Source organism: Lissotriton vulgaris, chromosome 3_1, assembly GCF_964263255.1.
Source record: "Lissotriton vulgaris chromosome 3_1, aLisVul1.2, whole genome shotgun sequence".
Taxonomy (NCBI): domain Eukaryota; kingdom Metazoa; phylum Chordata; class Amphibia; order Caudata; family Salamandridae; genus Lissotriton; species Lissotriton vulgaris.
Window position 1 is genome coordinate 1,820,392,629 of NC_141689.1, and position 18,793 is coordinate 1,820,411,421.

General features: G+C 49.6%; 1 protein-coding gene across 2 annotated transcripts in view; it reads right to left on the reverse strand.

The window, feature by feature from the left end:
- Window positions 1-18,793, reverse strand: part of TTC29 (tetratricopeptide repeat domain 29) — a 1,168,725-nt gene that overhangs the window by 663,832 nt on the left and 486,100 nt on the right. For both annotated transcript variants that reach the window (XM_086963296.1, XM_086963297.1), the window contains exon 7: window positions 13,421-13,506. In XM_086963296.1, coding sequence (XP_086819422.1) covers window positions 13,421-13,506 — 86 coding nt within the window. The remainder of the gene's footprint in view (window positions 1-13,420; window positions 13,507-18,793) is intronic.

The following is an 18,793-nucleotide window of genomic DNA, read 5'->3' on the forward strand; positions in this document are numbered from 1 at the left end:
TCTCTTCTGGGGTACCGGGGCTCCCAACAGCTCACGGGAGCCCCGGGTAGCGTGGGACCATTGCGCGGCCGGCTTTCTTTTCTTCACCCTGCGGTGGGGGGCAGGCACCGGCAATGTGCCTCGTGCCCCCCTCCGCCACTGAGCTGCACTTTCTGGCGTCTGCGGGGCTCTCCCTCAGCATAGGAGCCCCGCACAGGCAGGAGCCATCATCCTTTGGGCAGCTCCTTTTTTTCTTCACCCGGGCCCCCTCCTGGGACCCGGGACTCCTCGTGGCCACTCAGGGAGGCGGGGTTGGTTCCCGTCCTCCCCTCGCAGCACCAGCTTCCGGCCGCACTTCCCCTGCCGTCCTGCGGCCCCGCCCACAACCAGGCGGTCCGCAGCGGCAGCAATCCGGGCATCCGAAGAGGGGTAGGCTCCCCTGGTACTATAAATAAGCAGCGGGGTGGGCACCCGCTTTGGAACTCATTAAAAAGGGGTCAGCACCCGTAATATAAATAATTAACGAAGCGGGGTGGCACCCGTAATGACTCAAAACAGGAAGCAGGGTGGACTCCTGCTAAGGCTTCCCTGAACGGGCTGGGCACCCACTCGATCACGGCAGTGGAGCACTGCAGAGCAGATATGCTCCTCTTCTTGTTCAAAAAATAAAAAAATGAGGCTCTCCTAGGGAGTTAGGCCTGCTGCAACAAGCTTTGGCAAAATCAGCATCAAGAGGCAAAGGTTCAAGAAGTCCTGGGGCATCAAGGATGTAGAAAAACAGCTCCCAACAGGGAAAATCCTCCAGGCATCCAGGGGCTGGGCAGGGCCCAGGGAGGCAAGCCTTCCCCAGGGCCCCAGCAGCAGCACACCCCCGGTAGATTCGAGTCACAAGCAGGAACAAGAACATTTTCCATGGGGTCACAGCCCCTTTTTATACACATAAATCCTTTGTTTCCAAAGGGGCGTGGCTAAGCGCGCGATGTGAGCGGACGTGCCCGGGCTGAGCTCCGAGTGAAGCTCCCCTACCACGGGCCATTTCTCCTTCATTATCGGCGGTGGCGAGCCCAGACTTGAACCGAGTGCACCTGGGAGCCTCATCCAACGCCAGAGCGATTTTCAGGCTGATCGGAGCGACGGACCCTCCGACCGACTGCAGCCCCGGCACCTACCCGCCCTGGGCTCACTTCCGGCCGGCGGACCCAACTACCTGAGACCGGGGATCCGGACCTACGAGGTAGGCCGCGACGCGTGCATCCTCCCCTGCACACCCTAGAGCGGGGAACGGGATCACGCCACAGCCCCTGGTGTCCCCAGCAGCCCCACCACTCGGGGGCCCCGGACGCTGACAGCGGACACGGCACCCTGGCCCGCTGCGGGCTGTGACACCGGCCCACCCTGCCTGACGACGCTGGGAACACCCAGCCGAGCCTCATGGTCGCCGGGGGGAGATCACGCACTATCGTTTGGGGGCCCTCACTGACGATATTTCCCCTGGGCCCCGGCGACCACCAACGGAGGCTGTGAAGTCCTGTTTCCTGGGCCCCTGTCCCCGCCCTCCGCCTAGCAGCAGCCACTAACCGGCACCGGACCTGGCCAACACTCGGAGACCCGGCCCACGCAGCACACAGACCATGACCGCAACTAAACAGCTCCACCGGCGGCCGGCCCTACACTGAGGGGACTACCCTGTGCCTGCGCGGGTGAGGAACCTGTGTGGCCCCGCACTCATCACCACTACTTACCCCCCACTGGGCCACACGGAGCCCCACACAGCGCTGGGCGGTGTCCAGAGTCGCCCAGCCAAGCGTGCCCTTCCAGGCCCGAGGGGCGGGCACGCCCTGAGAGACCACGCGGTCCGGCCTAGCAGACCAGCACGTGGCGCAACCAGGGGGCGGTTCGCCATTGAGACACTCACAGTGACAGCCGGCGGCGCATGAGGGCTCCCACATCAGTCACGTCACCGCCATCTCACCCTCCCCAGACGGTGTCATAGAGCAAGATCCTGAGGGCCTGGCAGCATAGCGGTCCCCCCGCTGACCACGCACCGCCCGGTACGAGTGGAGCAGAGAGCCTAACCTCGCGGCCATCACGCACAGGTCTCAACAGTGTTCATTGCGGGGGCCTACCCACCCGGCTGCTTTGCAACGTCGACCAGCCCCATGTCAGGGGGGACCAGAGCGAAGACCGGCACCGGTGGGACACTGAACAAAGGAAAGATGGTGAAGAACTCCGAGGCTGACCAGACTGCCTCCAAATTGGACACTATGCTGGCGGCCATGGAGCGCCTGGAGGAATCCATGCAGTTGACCCGTACATCGCTGGAGACCAAGATCGATAAGGTAGCGGTGGACCTGACGCATCTCCGAGCGGACCACAAGAAACTGTCCGAACGCACCGCGGCCCTGGAACAAACGATGGCGGAGACCTCGCCCAAGCTGGCACAGACAGACATTGTTATCAAAACAGGGGTTGACCCAGTGCAGTCAAAGGACCTGGGTATTCAATAGTATAGAAAACAGTTGGTCCTTGACATAATTATAACATATAAAGTAATTATAACATTCGATTAAATTAAACTTCTTAAAGAAAAGACTGAATCTGTGTCGTTAAATCAATAGGTAATACTAGCCCACATTTACAAGATATCTTACAGTAAGTGCCAACAAACCATCAGAGCTGAGAAAAATCCAATCAGGTCAATCTGTTTAATGTACAATATAACAAGATTTAGAAATTCAACATATCTTTATACATATATTTACATAAAACAAGAGATATTTCTATATTCAAAGAAGAACGTGCACAGAGAAAGAGTAAAGTGTGTGCTCAAGTGAATGATCAAGATGATCAGAAGAACATAGTGTGAATCATTTATATACAAGGAAAACGAGCCTGCCCTGGATTACGCTTGTAAAAAATGTACTTCTTTTTTACTCGCTCATAAACTATATACAATTCCGCAGTCCTTAGTTTGCACAGATGGCAATGGGATTCTTGGAAATGGGGCACGGGACAGGGGTCGATAGGTGCAGGCTCCCAAGAGGGAATGTCGTCGACGTTTCGACCCAAAAATACAACGGGTAGTTTAAGTCCTCAACAACGGGTCTTCATCAGGACGTGATGATGGGGGAAGGGGTATACTTTCAAAATGCACGTCGGTTAAAAACTAATCTCATAAGGCACCCTTTTGTGGTGCATCAATACCGGTGCAACGTTTGGTCCGCACTCTAGATTAGGTAGTTCACAAATAATTACCACCACGTTGGTTCGGTGATATTCCCAAAAAGTCTTAACTCCACACAGTGCGCTATGTCCAGCCAGGCCAGGCACAGACAGACAAGCACGTACGTGACCTACTCAACCTGGTGGAGTTCCTCGAGGACAGGGCGGAGGATGCGGAGGGACGGGCCAGAAGAAACAATGTACGCATAGTAGGCCTGCCGGAACGATGGGAGCGGAGGGAGACAGCGGAACACATGGAGACCTGGCTCCGAGAACTATTGCCGGAGGGCACGCTGTCACCACATTTTGTAGTGGAAAGAGCGCACAGAGTGCCGTCCCGTCCACCCCCGGAGGGCTCCAATCCAAGACCAATGCTTATGCGGGTGCTGAACTACCGTGATCGGGACGCCATCCTACGCGAAACACGGAAACTATCAGACATAAAGGTGGACAACGCCAAGGTGATGTTCTTCCCCGACTACACCGTGCAGGTCCAACAACAACGTCAATCTTTCTTAGCGGTGAAACAACGACTCAGGCGTCTGGCTCTCAAGTACTCACTACTGTTCCCGGCACGCCTCCGGGTGGTGGCACAGGACAAGACCCACTTCTTTGATACTCCTGAGGCGGCGGCGACCTGGCTGGATTCTGGGGTAGATACGGGCCACGGGTCCGCACCGATGGAGCAGCGTAGGAATCGAGGCACCCGCAGGCGAAGACACCGGCGCGCCTCGAGGGCCGGCTCGCCAGCCGCGAACACGGAGATAGGCCCCACACCGGAGCAAATTCAGAGTGAACAGCAAGAGGCCCTCCGGATAGCAGCTGAGATCAGTGGATCACAGTCACCCATCCTAATCTCCAACGCCAGCCCACGATCACCCGGGAGCGAAGACGATGAATACTTGTACGGACTGCCAGATGACCCGAATACAGAGGGCCTACCAGATGTCACACCCCAAACGGCGGACCTGATAGCATAGCGACCCTCCTCACCCTAGCCCTGGCCGGGCTACTGCAGCTGGCGACATTTAGCGGTTTGCGCACTACCATGGTTGGCCCACTTTGGGGCCCCCACCGGCACTCCTAGAGACTCCGGTGACCACAACCGGCTCCGTCCCCGGGGCCTGTGCTCTGCTTCCGGCCCCCCCCACCTCCCGGATGAACAATGAGCTGCCACTGCCGCCGGGAAGGAGGGACGGAGCCGTTCCACTCGAGTAACACCAGAAACACTGTGTTGGAGGGGTGGACGGACCCCTAGAGGTGAGTGCCCCCTCGGGGGAAAAGCAGATGAGGTCCCCCCCGGAACTAAACATCCGAGACATGTGACATTAGACACTCTGGCCCTGTTTGTGGGCACTGCCATTGACTTCTGATGCCATTTGGCCCACTGCCCGTGGAGGGGAGTCACCACGGTTCTCTTGGCCTAGTGAACTAACTTGTTTTACCTCAGTGACGTACCTTGTCTCCCCCCCACTGAACTCACGGATTGATTGAGCTCGTTAGAGCGTTTGGGCGGCGACTTGTTTTGTTGTTGCCCTTTTGGTATTATGGTTCTGTTCCTGTTCTTTTTGAGACTAGTGTTGGCACTGCAGTGTTACAGCGCGCATTCCTGGGTCTGTGTGGGATGGCGGGTGGGAAAAATGGTCATTGATAACTGCTGCTGTGCGTGTGTGGGTGGGGCGGGCTGGGGGTTGGGGGGGGGGGGGCGAGTGCTTGGGCGAGATGGATACTGTGATGACTACGGTTAAATTTTGTACCTGGAATGTCAGGGGCATGCACACACCCTCACGTAGATATCAGGTGTACTCCTATCTTAAAAGACATCAAATACAGATTGCACTACTGCAGGAGACCCACCTGGTCGCCGCTGAGGTAGCCACACTTCGCCGTAGGTGGAGGGGGCAAATATTTGCCACGACCTTTTCAGCGTTTGCACGAGGGACTCTGATCTGGGTACGGCCAGGGGTTCCATTTGCACTGACACACAGCAACGTTGACACTGAGGGGCGCTATGTCTTCATACAGGGCAGACTAGACGGGCAGCAGATTGTTATAGCCTCCATCTACGCACCTAATGTCGAGCAGGGGAAATTCCTAACACGGTTATCGGCAGTGATTGCACCTTGGCCTGACGTACCCCTACTGTTGGGTGGGGATTACAACAGTGTGCTAGATGTCTCCCTTGACCGCTCGTCCCCCCGGCGATGATTGCCCCTGTGCAGACAGCCTCCAGGGCCCTACTTGATTGGGCGGCGCGGTGGAACCTACAAGATGCCTGGCGAGTCAGAAACCCTACCGCCCGGGTGTATTCCTACTACTCTGGAGCCCACTCGTTACACGTCAGACTAGATAGATATATGATGTCCCGCGACCTGATTCCTTCCGTGACAGACACTGACTACCTAGGGCGGACGCACTCAGACTATAACCCACACACTCTAGTTTATGGATGGAGGCGCCCACACCCACCTGTACCCACATGGCGCCTACAACCGGATCTCCTACTCGATACCCCATTCCGGGAGGAGATTTCTAGAAGGATAATACAGTATTTCGAGGACAATAGCGACTCGACCTCGTCCCCGAAAATTGAGTGGGACGCCTTCAAGGCAGTGACCCGGGGGAGCTGCCTCGGCGTGCAGGCGGGCCTACGGAGACAGGTGGAGAGAGATCTGATGCGGGCGGAAGAGACGCTACTAGACAAAGAACGAGAGGCGGCGGTGGGCGATGACTCCCGGCTGGCCTCGGCCAGGGCGGATCACGCTCTTTTGATGGAGAGGCTGAAGAATATTAATTTTGCGGCGCACTCCGCACGCACCCACAACACAGGTGATAAACCTGGCAGGCTCCTGTCGTGGCTGATTCGACAAGACACCCAGTCCGCGTCGGTGCTGTCGATCCGTACGACTCAGGGCGTTGAAGTCTACACCCAAAAACAGATACACGAAGCGTTCACGTCGCATTACAGGTCCTTATTAAGTATGAGCGGAAAATCCGTTCCACTCGCGGATTTTGCGAGTTTTCGGTAAATTCGCGATCCGCGAACTCCCGCGAATTTACCGAGAATTCGCAAATCCGCGAGCGGCGGATTTTTCCGGGGGCAAAAGTTCAAGCCTGGCCTGTTGCAACTATTTTACGATGGCGCCGGCAAGCTGCCAGCGCCATCCTAAAATAGTTACTAAGTTAGCTTCAACAGGAAGCTCTAATAGATAAAATAAAGCAGGTGCTCGATTTTATCTATTAGAGCTTCCTGTTGAAGCTAATTTAGTAAGTATTTTAGGATGGCGCTGGCAGCTTGCCGGCGCCATCCTAAAATATTTACCATGCCCTTCCTGTGACTCATTCATCAGCCCAAAAACAATCATGAGCGTCGTCGAGGCAGGTGTGCCTTCTTCACAAATCTACCATGGAAAATCAGCTGTGATGCTGGATAGAGGCTTTTGCATCTGTGACTTTCACGAGCGCAATACCCGTGCTGTTTCTGTGACCAGGAGCTTATTTCTCTTCATCTACTGAACTGATCTTTCTCTGACCTTTTATACACACTAGAAGCATGTGTGAACTCGCATGGTAGCCCTGCCCGTTTGGCCCCGCCCACACACTCGCGGTTTGCACCGTCTTCCCGCCATTCACCCACTATGATGGACAGCTCACTCAAGGGACCCCTGCGCCCTTCGGGGCGATTGCATAGTAACACACACATGGTCGCTCGAACTAGTTGATGCTCAAATTCAGTGACTCATTCATTAGCCCAAAAACAATCGTGAGCGTCGTCGAGGCTGGACAGGTGTGCCTTCTTCCCAAATCTACCGTGGAAAATCAGCTGTGATGCTGGATAGGCTTTGCATCCTTGACTTTCACGAGCGCAATACCCGTGCTGTTCCTGTGACCAGGAGCTTCTTTCTCTTCATCTGCTGAACTGATCTTTCTCTGACCTTTTATTCACACAAGAGGCACATACTGGGCACATTGTGTTCGCACGGGTTTCTGCAAGTTCGCGAGGGTTTTGTACAATTTCGCAATTTGCGAAATTGAACAAAACCCGTGTGAACATTGCAGAAACCCGTGTGAACATAAAAAAATTAAAAAATCCGCAAATTCGCGGATTTTGCGGATTGCGAGTTCGCAAATCCGCAAAATTCGCGAACGCGAGATTCTCAAAATTCGCCCATGCCTAGTCCTTATACAGCTCACGGCTGCGGGCCACCGTGGTGGAGATCACGGACTATCTGGCGACCCTACACCTTCCGACAGCCACTCCTGCCCACCAGACGGAGCTAGGTGCTGAGCTTACTAGCGAGGAACTACAGGAGGTGATTTTTTCCCTCTCCAATGGCAAGGCACCGGGCCCGGACGGGCTCCCGGCTGAATTCTACAAGGCCTACTCCTTGGTGTTAATACCGGAACTGTTGAAGGTGTTTAAGGCGGCATCGGAGGATGCTGAACTCCCGGCGTCCTTAAACGAAGCCAACGTGATCTCCCTGCTGAAACCGGGTAGAGAGGCAAACGAGCTCGGCTCGTACAGACCATTAGCGCTACTCAACACCGATTACAAACTCTTAGCAGCGACATTGGCCCGGAGGCTTGCACCATTAGTCCCCACGCTGGTGCACTCTGACCAGAACGGCTTTGTGCCCACCCGGAGCTTGTCTTACAATTTGCGCCGCTTTTTCAGAGTCCAACGGTATGCGACCCCCACCTGGCCACGTTCAGGGTGCATAATACTTGATCTGGAAAAAGCGTTTGACTCGGTGGAGTGGCCCTATCTCCTCCGAGTCCTCTAGAAATACGAGCTGGGCGACACGTATGTCCAGATGGTGGGGCTCCTCTACCAGGCACCCGAGGTGCGAGTCCGGACCGGGCGATTGTTCTCTGACAGGATTCGGATTGGGAGGGGCACCAGGCAGGGCTGTCCCCTCTCCCCTCTATTATTCGCCCTTGTGATGGAGCCATTGGCAGAACTGCTCCGTGCCTCCGGCGACACCTGGGGTATCCCACTGGCAGATGGCATCCACTCGGTGTCACTGTATGCCGACGACTTATTGTTATATATCAGAGACCTCGCCCATATACCCGCGGCAATCACATCTTTCAAACGTTCGGGGACATGTCAGGGCTCCGCGTTAACTGGGCTAAATCGGGAGCTTATGCATTCAGTGACACAATGCCACAATGTGCTGTGCACATGATGGGAGAGACGCTCCAATGGCACCCGACGGTATTCAGGTATCTAGGGATCCTCATATATCAGGACCCTATGGATCTCCTGGAGGGCAACCTCGTGAGAGCCATATCCTCGCTATCGGCCCAGGTCACGTTCTGGAATTCCCTCCCACTGAATGTGCCGGCCCGAGTGGCGCTAACCAAGATGATAATGCTCCCCCGGCTCCTCTACTTTTATGCTAACCTACCAGTGTATGTACCGGCACGCATATTCAAGGGGTTGGAAGCCCTTACCAGGCGCCTCATCTGGAATAAAGGGCGCCCCCGGGTAGCGTTGAGGACCCTTTACGCGGCCTCGGACTCTGGAGGCTTGGCGGTTCCCAATGAGGAACTATATTACTTAGCGGCCCAGCTACAATGGGTTGCTTACTGGCTGAGTGGTAAGAACCTGATGGATACGGCCACGATCGACACTACCCTGTCCCTCGTACAGGTGCTGACACTCTTCCACCCCCTGACGCGGGGCCGGCCCCCCATTCAGATCCATGTGGTGGTCGCGAGGCAGTGCTTTATGCGGAGCCTCAGACTCACCAAAGGCACGGTACCCTATGCCCCGAACCTGCCTCTACTGGGGACTCCCCTGGGTCCTGGCGCGCTGTCTTCAACCGAGCTACGCAGCTGGACTGCGGCAGACTTGGACGAACTGGGCGGCCTGTATAGTGACGGAGAGCTGTTGCCCTTCGAGACCTTGGCCGCAGACACCGGTCTGCCAGTGGGCCAATTTCTGGCGCACGCCAGGCTTCTCTGCGAGCTAACGAAGGCATGGGGTGACCTGGCCCACAAGCCATCCACACATATGGTTATCCAGTATCTACATGTGATGGGCGATGGATCCCATATAGTGCATTGGTTAGCACAAGCGCTGAACAGTCATACTCAATTCTCCTCCCAAAGGCTGAGGGAGAAGTGGACGACCGACCGGGGCAGTGACTGGTCAGACAAACAGTGGGCCGCGGTATTGGCAGGCGCCAGAAATATTCCCCGCAATGCGCGATTTAAGATCATCCAATATTACATAATACACCGCGCGTATTTGTCCCCAGACAAACTGAATCGCTACTTCGGACTCACATCGTTGGCGTGCCCCAGGTGCGGCCTCCTGAACTCGGACTTCCTGCGCGCACTCTGGAGTTGCGCCCACCTCACCTTGTACTGGTCGGCGGTCGCTGACACATTGACGGCGGCCACGGGCGATACCCTCCCCAAGACGTGGGAAGCATGCCTGCTGGGGCTCTACAAGAGAACCAAACAGACCAAACTAAGGGCACGTTTCTGGGACCTAGGACTCATTACGGCTAAGCGACTCATCACGAAACGATGGAAGAGTGCCGCCCCCCCGCGCCCTGCTGACTGGCATCGCTCTTTTGACAACTGGGCCTGCGCGGAGAGTGTGTCTCTACACAGGGAAGAGACCGCGGGCCTCCGGAAGTACCCAATAGCCCAAGACTGGGACACTGCCCTGGCCGCATACCACCGGGCGTACACCCAGGCCGGTATAGAGTGACCGCCCCGACACGGAACAGTGAGGGTCCTGTCGTCTACCGTCCGGTTGTGGCGCGAGCCCCCCCCCCTCCCACCCCCCCCTTCCCTCCCCCGGCCACCGGGATCATGCCCAACAGGGGGAGTCCGCTGTTGTTCCCCCCCCCCTCCCCCGCCCCCCCGCCCTACGGTCGCAGCAGCTCTACATCCTCAGCTGCCCCCGCCCCCACACGGCCCACATAGGGTGCAACATACACAGCTAGGATCACTGATACATTACCGTACAGGCAAACACTAGTCCAACTGTTGTTGAAATGTTTCTCCCTCTCCCCTTCTTTTCATTCCCTGTTGTGTCTCTTGGTTGGCAGTGAGATTGTTTCTGCTGTACTCATGATACTGTTCGATTTCCCCTCCCCGTTTCCTCTTCACACAATGCCTGTTGGACACTGCCAAGATCAGGAGACTGTAACCCAGCGACCCATATGACAGTATGGGATGTGATCCTGCCTTTGACTGCTTCTGTGCCGACCAGGGAAAGCGGCCTAAGACAATGGTTGTTGACTTTCATGACCACCTTGGTCCTTTTGCAGTGCTGCGGGCTACGAGCACTGCAACCCGAGACTTTTCCTGGCACTGCCGTTTGCGGACTAATGCATCTCCCCTGGCTACTGTTTATTTTCACTTATGTATGACCGACATGTCGAAACATGCTACTAGCTGGGTAACGTTTGTAGTAGTTATTCTTTTTTATGACATTGTGTGATCAATTGCCTTATTACCTGTGAAACTAAATAAAGTTTGGGACCATTGTTCTTAAAAAAAAAAAAAAAAAAAAAAAATCCTTTGTTTCCAAAGGTGCAGGCAAGGGGCGAACTAGATGCAAATGGTTCTTGAGCACTTTGTTTTGCTCAGCCCCTCTGCCTATTCACAGGATGGGTCAGGGACATCAGACACACCACAGGGGGTGGAGCCAGCAATGTGGAGGGACGTCCCAGCCCTATTCAGGTCCCAGGTGCACTCCTCCCTTCCATCAACATGCAGATCTCTCCATTCACCACCAGGGCAGACCCATCCTGACTCCTGGAGCCAGGCACACCAGCCAACTCCAGCCAATCACAAGCCAGACAGTCAATTCACATTTACTGCACAGACATGCCAACTTCTAGAAGTGACACTTCCACACTAGACACAATAAATCTGCGCACATCATCGCGCAGCATTTAATCACACAAGTTCGCACATACCAAACTCTACCCTGCACTCCCCACACATCAGGAACTACCATGGTCACACATATTCCCCATGCATTCCTATGGGAGGGCAGGTCACTCTCACCACACATACACAGAGAGCACACGCACTTTACATTGGACCACAGGGAAAAGTGTGCTGAGGCCTAAAATCACTAAAATGTAGGTATACTTGTATAGCGCAACCTGTCACCACAAAGGGCATCCTGGCGCTTGCCTAGGGAACCCGTCCTGGTATTCCCCTGTGAGAGGCCCCGGCAGGGTATCCACAAGGTGAAAGCCAGGCATCCCGCCGCGAGGGGCCGTTGTGGAGATTAAGCAAGCTATTGCCCAGAGTCGCAGAGCGTGAACCCGTGAGTCGAGAAGGCACCGGAGCGAGAATTATCGAGACCGTGGAATTTTTAGCCCAAGACCCGCCGAGACGGGGAATTGAACCCTGGTCCAGGGCCGATCTCAGCTTCCGGGTCTGCATCCTCTAACCCCTGAGCCACACTTCTCCAGGTTACAGAAACAGGCTAGGCAAATGCAAAAAGTTTCGGGGTGAACCTGCCAAAAGGGCCAAGTCCAACACATATCAGTACCACAGTGGGGCCAAGTTCCAATTTTGTCTTACTTTTATGCTGAATGGTTGCTCTGTCTGGGCTCTGGTCACTTGGCAACTGGGGAAACCTACCAAACACAGCCAGTTCTGAAAACTAGACACCTGATGCAGTCCAAGCTGGTGTGGCTCTTGTGGCTCCTATAGCATTTTCTTACCAGAAATGACCTTCAAACCTCAAACTTTGCCTAAAATCACACATTTGTCTTCCATTTCTGTGACGTCAACTCCCAGAAATCACAGGGATACACAAAATTACTACCTGCCAGCGTTCCTCCACTTGTCCTGATAAAAAGGCTACCCCACTTGTCTGGGTGGGTCTAGCATCTGTAATACAAATGGCCCCAAAATACAATGCGAAGAAAAGAGCAATAGGGGTCACTCTGGTGTTTGGTCCCCGGCTTGGCAGCAACCCAGGGAAACTTACCATAGCTAAACATTTCTGAAAACTAGACATCTAGTGGAGTCCAGGGGGGTATGTCTCACATGGATCCCACAACATTTTCTTGCACATTATGCTCTGCAAATTTCAAACTTCAACTAAAATCACATATTTTCCTTGCAAGTCTGTGACGTTAATATCTGGAAACCAGAGGGATCCACAAAATCCCTACCACCCAGTGTACCTCCACTTATCATGATAAAATGCTACCTGACTTGAGTGCCTGGGCCCAGTGTCCCAACAGACACAAATCTAACCAGGGTCAATGAGAGTCACGCTCAGGACTGCACAAACCCAGGTTTGGCGCATGCCCGGCACAGGTTTGCCTTCCAAATGTAAGCCAGTGTGTAAGAAAGAAGACTCATGCTAGTAGGGGTACCCACAAATTCAGAGATGTACAAATAACTAAGGGTCCTAAACTGATGATTGGTGTACATTTCAGAAATACAAAGGTTTCATTCATACCCATTTTTCAAACTTGATAATGTACCATATAAATTGCTCTATAGTCTGTACACTATGAAAAACCATGGTAAGGTGCAGCTCAGTTGTTGGGTCTGGCTACCTCGGGTTCTTGGAGACCCTACAAACCTTATATATGAGGGGAAGGATCTACTGGACATATAGGTATACTGCTTTTGCAAAACACTATATTGCTTTTGTAAAACGGCCATTGTGACAAGAAGTTACAATTACTGTTTCTTACTACTTGCTTTCAATATTTTATTGGATCTCAACTGTTATTTTTGGGGAAACCCTTGAGGGATCTACACAAATGATGCCTCACTGAATTCAGAATGTTGTCTACTTTTCAAAAATATATAGCTTTCTGACATTCCCCATGGGTTTCACTCCTGTTTCCACCACAAACTGGAAGTAGGTTGAAAGCACAAAAACTGGGAAAATGGGCTTCCTCTTATAAATATATCAAAATTGTGATGAGTGATTGAGTCTATTAGTAATAGCCTCACTCTACTAATTATTTTCTTTGAATGAAAGAATGATAGAAACCATTCATATATGTTAGTGTGGGTCTACAACAGATTTATGTCACAATGACAAACATACCACTAATCAATGCCTGGACAGCAATGATAAAAAACTGAAATATGATACATTTCTAGGCAGGCTGCTTCACTGTTGAAATCAAGCAGTCTTAATATCCAGCCACTACAAATATATTTAAAAAATTAAAAACTAGAGAAATATTATTTTGAAAGAACTTACTGCTATTGCTTTTTCTGGCAGTCCAGCAGAGAGATATGCTAATCCTAACCGATAAGCTGAGGCACCTTCCATCTTTTTGTCACCACCTACAAAAAATAAAGTTAATAAAAGACTTTATGATGCAACATACTTCAAGCACAATAATTTATCAATCTGACATAATCAAAAGACGACACAAAGCACTCAAAACTTCACAATTAATACATTAACAACACATTTCAACTGTATAGCGATACTATAATACACTCCGGATAAAATTGCTAGCTGGGGGAGACAGGCGGACAACACTTTAGTAATAAGACGAATTGTCCAAAGTGCGGATTATATGCGGCAAATATTGTTCATATGTTCGCCACATGCCCCTTGCTACTGACATTCTGACACGGAATCAGACACGTCTGTAAAGTACGCTTTGGCTTAGATCCAGCTTTAACTATACAAGACCCAATAATATTGCAGAACGGTGGGCTATCGTGGTGGAGATCTTAGGTTTTGGCTAAAACCAAAGGTACACTGTCATTGTTGAAATGTAATGCTGTTTGGCATAGAATGATTAGGGATTGATACAACATAATGAGAATTGTCTACAAACTCCCATAAATCTTTCAAATATATAATCCTTAGTTACTGTACCCGATATATCTATATGATTTTTTCCCCTTTTATATGTATGATATGAACTCCTATATGTGAATTTACATTGCCTTGCTGTTTGTTAATTAGCTATGAATTATGTTGATCTCCTTTGTGTTAATGAAAATAATTTAAAAAAAAAAGAGATACTATAATACATCGACATGTCATGCTGAATGGGGCGAGTGGTCAAAGACTTTTATACAGCGTATGTCACTCTCAACACATAACCTTTCCAGGGAAGACAAAACAGAGGCAAACTGAAGAACTCCTGAACATATTCTTGTCTTATCCTAGGGGGGCAGGACCTGAGTTTAAGACTTAGTGAGTCAATTAGGATCTAGCAGGCATCCTGTCAGACTGTTGAGTCTACAAAGGAACTTTCGCCCCCCAGCAAATTACTATCCGCCATATTTCGAGATCCCTCCTTTCCTGCACTCAAAAACCGAATGTTCATTCATGAATGTGGTTTTATTATCACTCCTTTGCTCTGAAGCCTGAAAGTCAGTGAAAATGATGTAGGATTTTAGATAATCAGAGACCAGGTGGTTTGCTTGGCAGCTTTTGTCAGAACGATGTTATAATGGCATATTTTAGTTGTCGGGGAACACCACCACACATTACGGAGTCATAGACGAGCAATGTAATGATAGTAGTAATGCATGCTAGAAGAGTTTTACTGCACTTGTATTACAAGGGTGTGAGCGAGCAGGCTGCAGTTTGTTAATAATGTTGTTTTGAAGGCAGGTGGAAAATAAATGTATTAAGGTTTGGTACAATGGTTTCAAACCGCTGTGTTGCTGCGTAGAAAAAGCTGGTCCTGAGCATTTTGTGTCATTGAAGCCAACCTGGTCGTCACATCACTTTAAAATAGAATCACTTGTGGTTCATTAGGAGAGATTGCTATCGTTTCTTGATCGAGCCTAAAAGGGCCTTAGCTTGAATTTTTACCGTCGGCAATGTGGGATTGTAAATATGGCACAACATTACAAAGGCAAGGGGGCACATCTTTCAGCGCCTTTCAACAGCCATCCCACTTCATTTCAGGGGTCGAAGCTCATCTAAGAAACATTTGCCGTACTTTGCATTGCACGACCTTGATACTTTCAGAGGGCAGCAACATTATGAAGAGTAGTGATAAAGAACAGAGATTTAAACAACCACATGTACTGACATGGGTAATGTGGCAACTGCCAATACCGGGTTGGGCAACCCCAAACCCACACAGCTTTTCTGGGCGATGAGGAAATTGGAATAGATTCTAACCGGAGCACTATGAAAACTCTTAACATTTTCTCACAAGAACATTGTCAAGAATCAGTATATCATCTTAAACGGGTATAATAAAAACTGATAATATAGGTTTAGCGGGTGAATTATTAAAAGTATTTTATAGTAGGATAAGTGCAGCTGTATTAAGCTAACCCTCGCCTGTAATGAGTGAAATAAATTAGATTTTACTTATCTTCTTCTGTTTTAAGCGAAAGGGAGTGTGGTCGAGGGTTACACCCGTTGGGGCTCAGTCTAGTTTTTGTTGCCCAGCAATCAAGATTTTGCCTTTGTTGTTTTATTGTTGTCAAGATTCCATGAATTAGCGCCTGGCCCCTGAGGCAGGAATGCCATGGGCACTGAAAACTACGCATACCTCGTTCACCTTGCTGCACTATATAAACAACACAAAAGATAATACAAACTATATAGAGTAGTTTTGCATTCCAAGCTGTTCTCTAGATGAAGAAACACTCATATCAAACAACACTCTAAAAAGAGGAAAGATAATATCAAATTATCAGTTAACTGACTGTTTCTTCTCTCCCTTCCTGAAGAGTCCACGTTGCATAAGGAGAGTGCTAAAAGAAAGCACTTTCCAATACTTCTAGTTACCTCGCATACTCCTTAATTATGACACATTGTCACTTTACAAGGTGGAACCATCACAAACTTCCATCAGTTCAAATATAATGAGCCAAGTCAGAGTGCAATAACAATACCGTGACCACCCAGCAGTAACGTAAAAAGATGGTATTTGCAATTTATAAATACTGGATTTTTCTGCAGAGTGAGTCTTACTTAAATGTTACAGGGTAGTTGGAAAATGATATGGAAGGTTGGTTCCTGTAGCTTGGTGGACTAATGCATCCACTGCAAGAATCTTTGTTCGACTTCATAGTCACAAGTTTGAATCCTGGCAGATTCACTCAGTCTTTCATTCTTCTGGGAGGTTGAAACAAGTACTATAATCATTTGTTATTTCAGCCCAGGATACCCTTCAGTATGAAGGTGTGCTTTACAAATACATGCTAAGTTTATGGTAAATTAGGGTCCAACTTTTCACTAACATCTCCTGCCGACTAAGGCTTGAAGCGCTGTGGGTATGCCTCCAGAAGCAATATTCAATAACCGGCTATGGCACCCGAAAGATGTTGACACAACTGCAGTCTGTCTGGCTAATGACGGGAAAGAGCAGCTTCTGAGTCCCACACTGCCTGTAAGGGATATGATTCTAGAAGACGCTGCGGATAGGGCTCCAGAAGTAACACCCAAGAGCCAGCTTTGGTGCCAAGAAGGTGAAGAGAAAACTGCAGTCTCCCTGAATGACAATTGGGAAGTGTATCGTTCAGGTCTCACACTTGCTATAATGGACACCAGTCTTACCTACTGGATCGCTCAGCTCAGCAAAGAACTATGTAGCATGACAGCCGTCCTCAAGCTCCGATGGCCCCTATGCGCTCCATTCTTACTAGAAAGGAGATGGCATCCATTGTTTCTGCGGAAATCCAGTCCGTACACTTTAGACTAAAACCTGTCAATTACCTGCCTTCTGTGTCTGGGATAGCTCCTTATTTCCAATCTTATACAAAACTGTAGTAATACTCCTGGCCAAGGCAAACAAGTTCACCTGCGTCTTGTATGGGGCCTATTAATTTGAAACTCATCTCTGACAATTATGTCCTAATTTCGCAAACCCTCTCAGTATTTTTTCTACTGAATTTTACTCAAATAAAGGTTTTGCAATCTACTAATTAAATATGTTATGCTACTTGTGAATTTGTAGATCTCTTCATAGAAAAGTATATGCAAATTACTGTAAACCACTATTTAATCCCTATGAAACATCCTTCCAGACCAAACGCATGTGATTCTAAAAGCATTTTTATCAATGATATATGACCTGAAACACATTGAAGTGAAGAGGTACACATGCTAATATTAAATATGCTACCAAAACCACAAGAGAAAACACGAACCTGATCTCCATGACAAAACAGAACCTATGGAGAGAAAAAATGGGTTGCTGACAACATACATAAGGCCAAGCCTTCCAATACTTTGACATTGCCAGGTGTCCATGCATCCCCCGCTTTTCCCTCTTTAAGCAACCTAGCTGTCAAGTGCTGGTTCCATGTTTTCTCCAATTTGCATCTAACAGATGGCTCCTCACATGACTAGGTAAGTGAACCCCAATAGAAACACTTCATTCACTAAATGCACTCCTCTTTAGCATCTCTGGTGTAATACGCTGGTGATCTATTTAAGTTCTAAACATTTTCAGCTCAATTACATCTAAACTTCCTTTCATCGCCCGTATGGTACCCCACATACACTGCTATGGTTTCATCAATCATCGTAATCTCTCCAGTGAGGACGCACCAATGCAGCTCAGAGGTATAAGAAGAGACCTTTCATTGAATTATGGTTGCGTGGCCGTTTTGTTTTGCCATGCCCCTGAAAGCCAGAAAATAGATCGCTCTTTTGTAGAAAAGAGGCTTAGGAGGATACGTCATACTATTTACAAGTTCTGTCACAAAGGTGGCATATTTTCAAGTTCTCAACAATTACTCCTTCATGTCCTCTGACCATCCAGAGCCTCTGAATGTTTTATAGATCATAGATTTTAAGTTGAAAAACAGATTTTGATAATAAAAAAAGAAAGCGGAGTGGAGATATTAGCAGTATATGGGACAACCCTTGCCTCTGGTAAGGCTCAATGGGAAGCCTTACCATTAAAGATAGTAACTGAACACCCGGCACAGCAAAAACATTCAATATGATGTCTTAGATGCTCTGAAGTTACTGGCTGCAACAGCACAAACCTGTGGCAGACCAGAGCATACTTCAGCATTTTGTCAACAGAATTGCTATGTGAGACCTACAGAAAATAAATTACAGCATGTGGTGTATTTAGACTTGAAGATTACATCACCGACTGAGGTACCTTCCATGGAAATAAGAAGGGTCCAGTGAAGATAGCGACATTCCCCGTTTGTAGAGAATTCACTGATGTGTTAACAAGAAGGAAGCAGATAACTTGGCTTCTCATTGAGAGTAGGATTGTATATTTGACCTGATTTCAGATACAGTCATTCCTCATGCGAGGATTTACCCATAAATTTTAAAACATGAAGTCTTACTCGAATATCTGAAGAAAACCTGGTTAAGGATTATAATTTATAATCGCCATTTCATCTCACCAAAGGAAGCTTCAATATTCTTCATTTCGGAGGCAAATAGAAAGTTTGATGATTAATGTGAATTGAATTCGATCACTATTCAAAATTGATACCACTTTTCTCTCCTGTCTGTATTATTAGACAAGAACAAAAAAGCGAAGATATTAACAAAATTAGATTTGACAAGGGCATACAATATGATCCGGATTCCACTGGGTGATGAGTAGAAGATGACTCTAGATACAAGATTTTGATACTATCAATACCAGGTGAGGCACTTTGGTCTTTG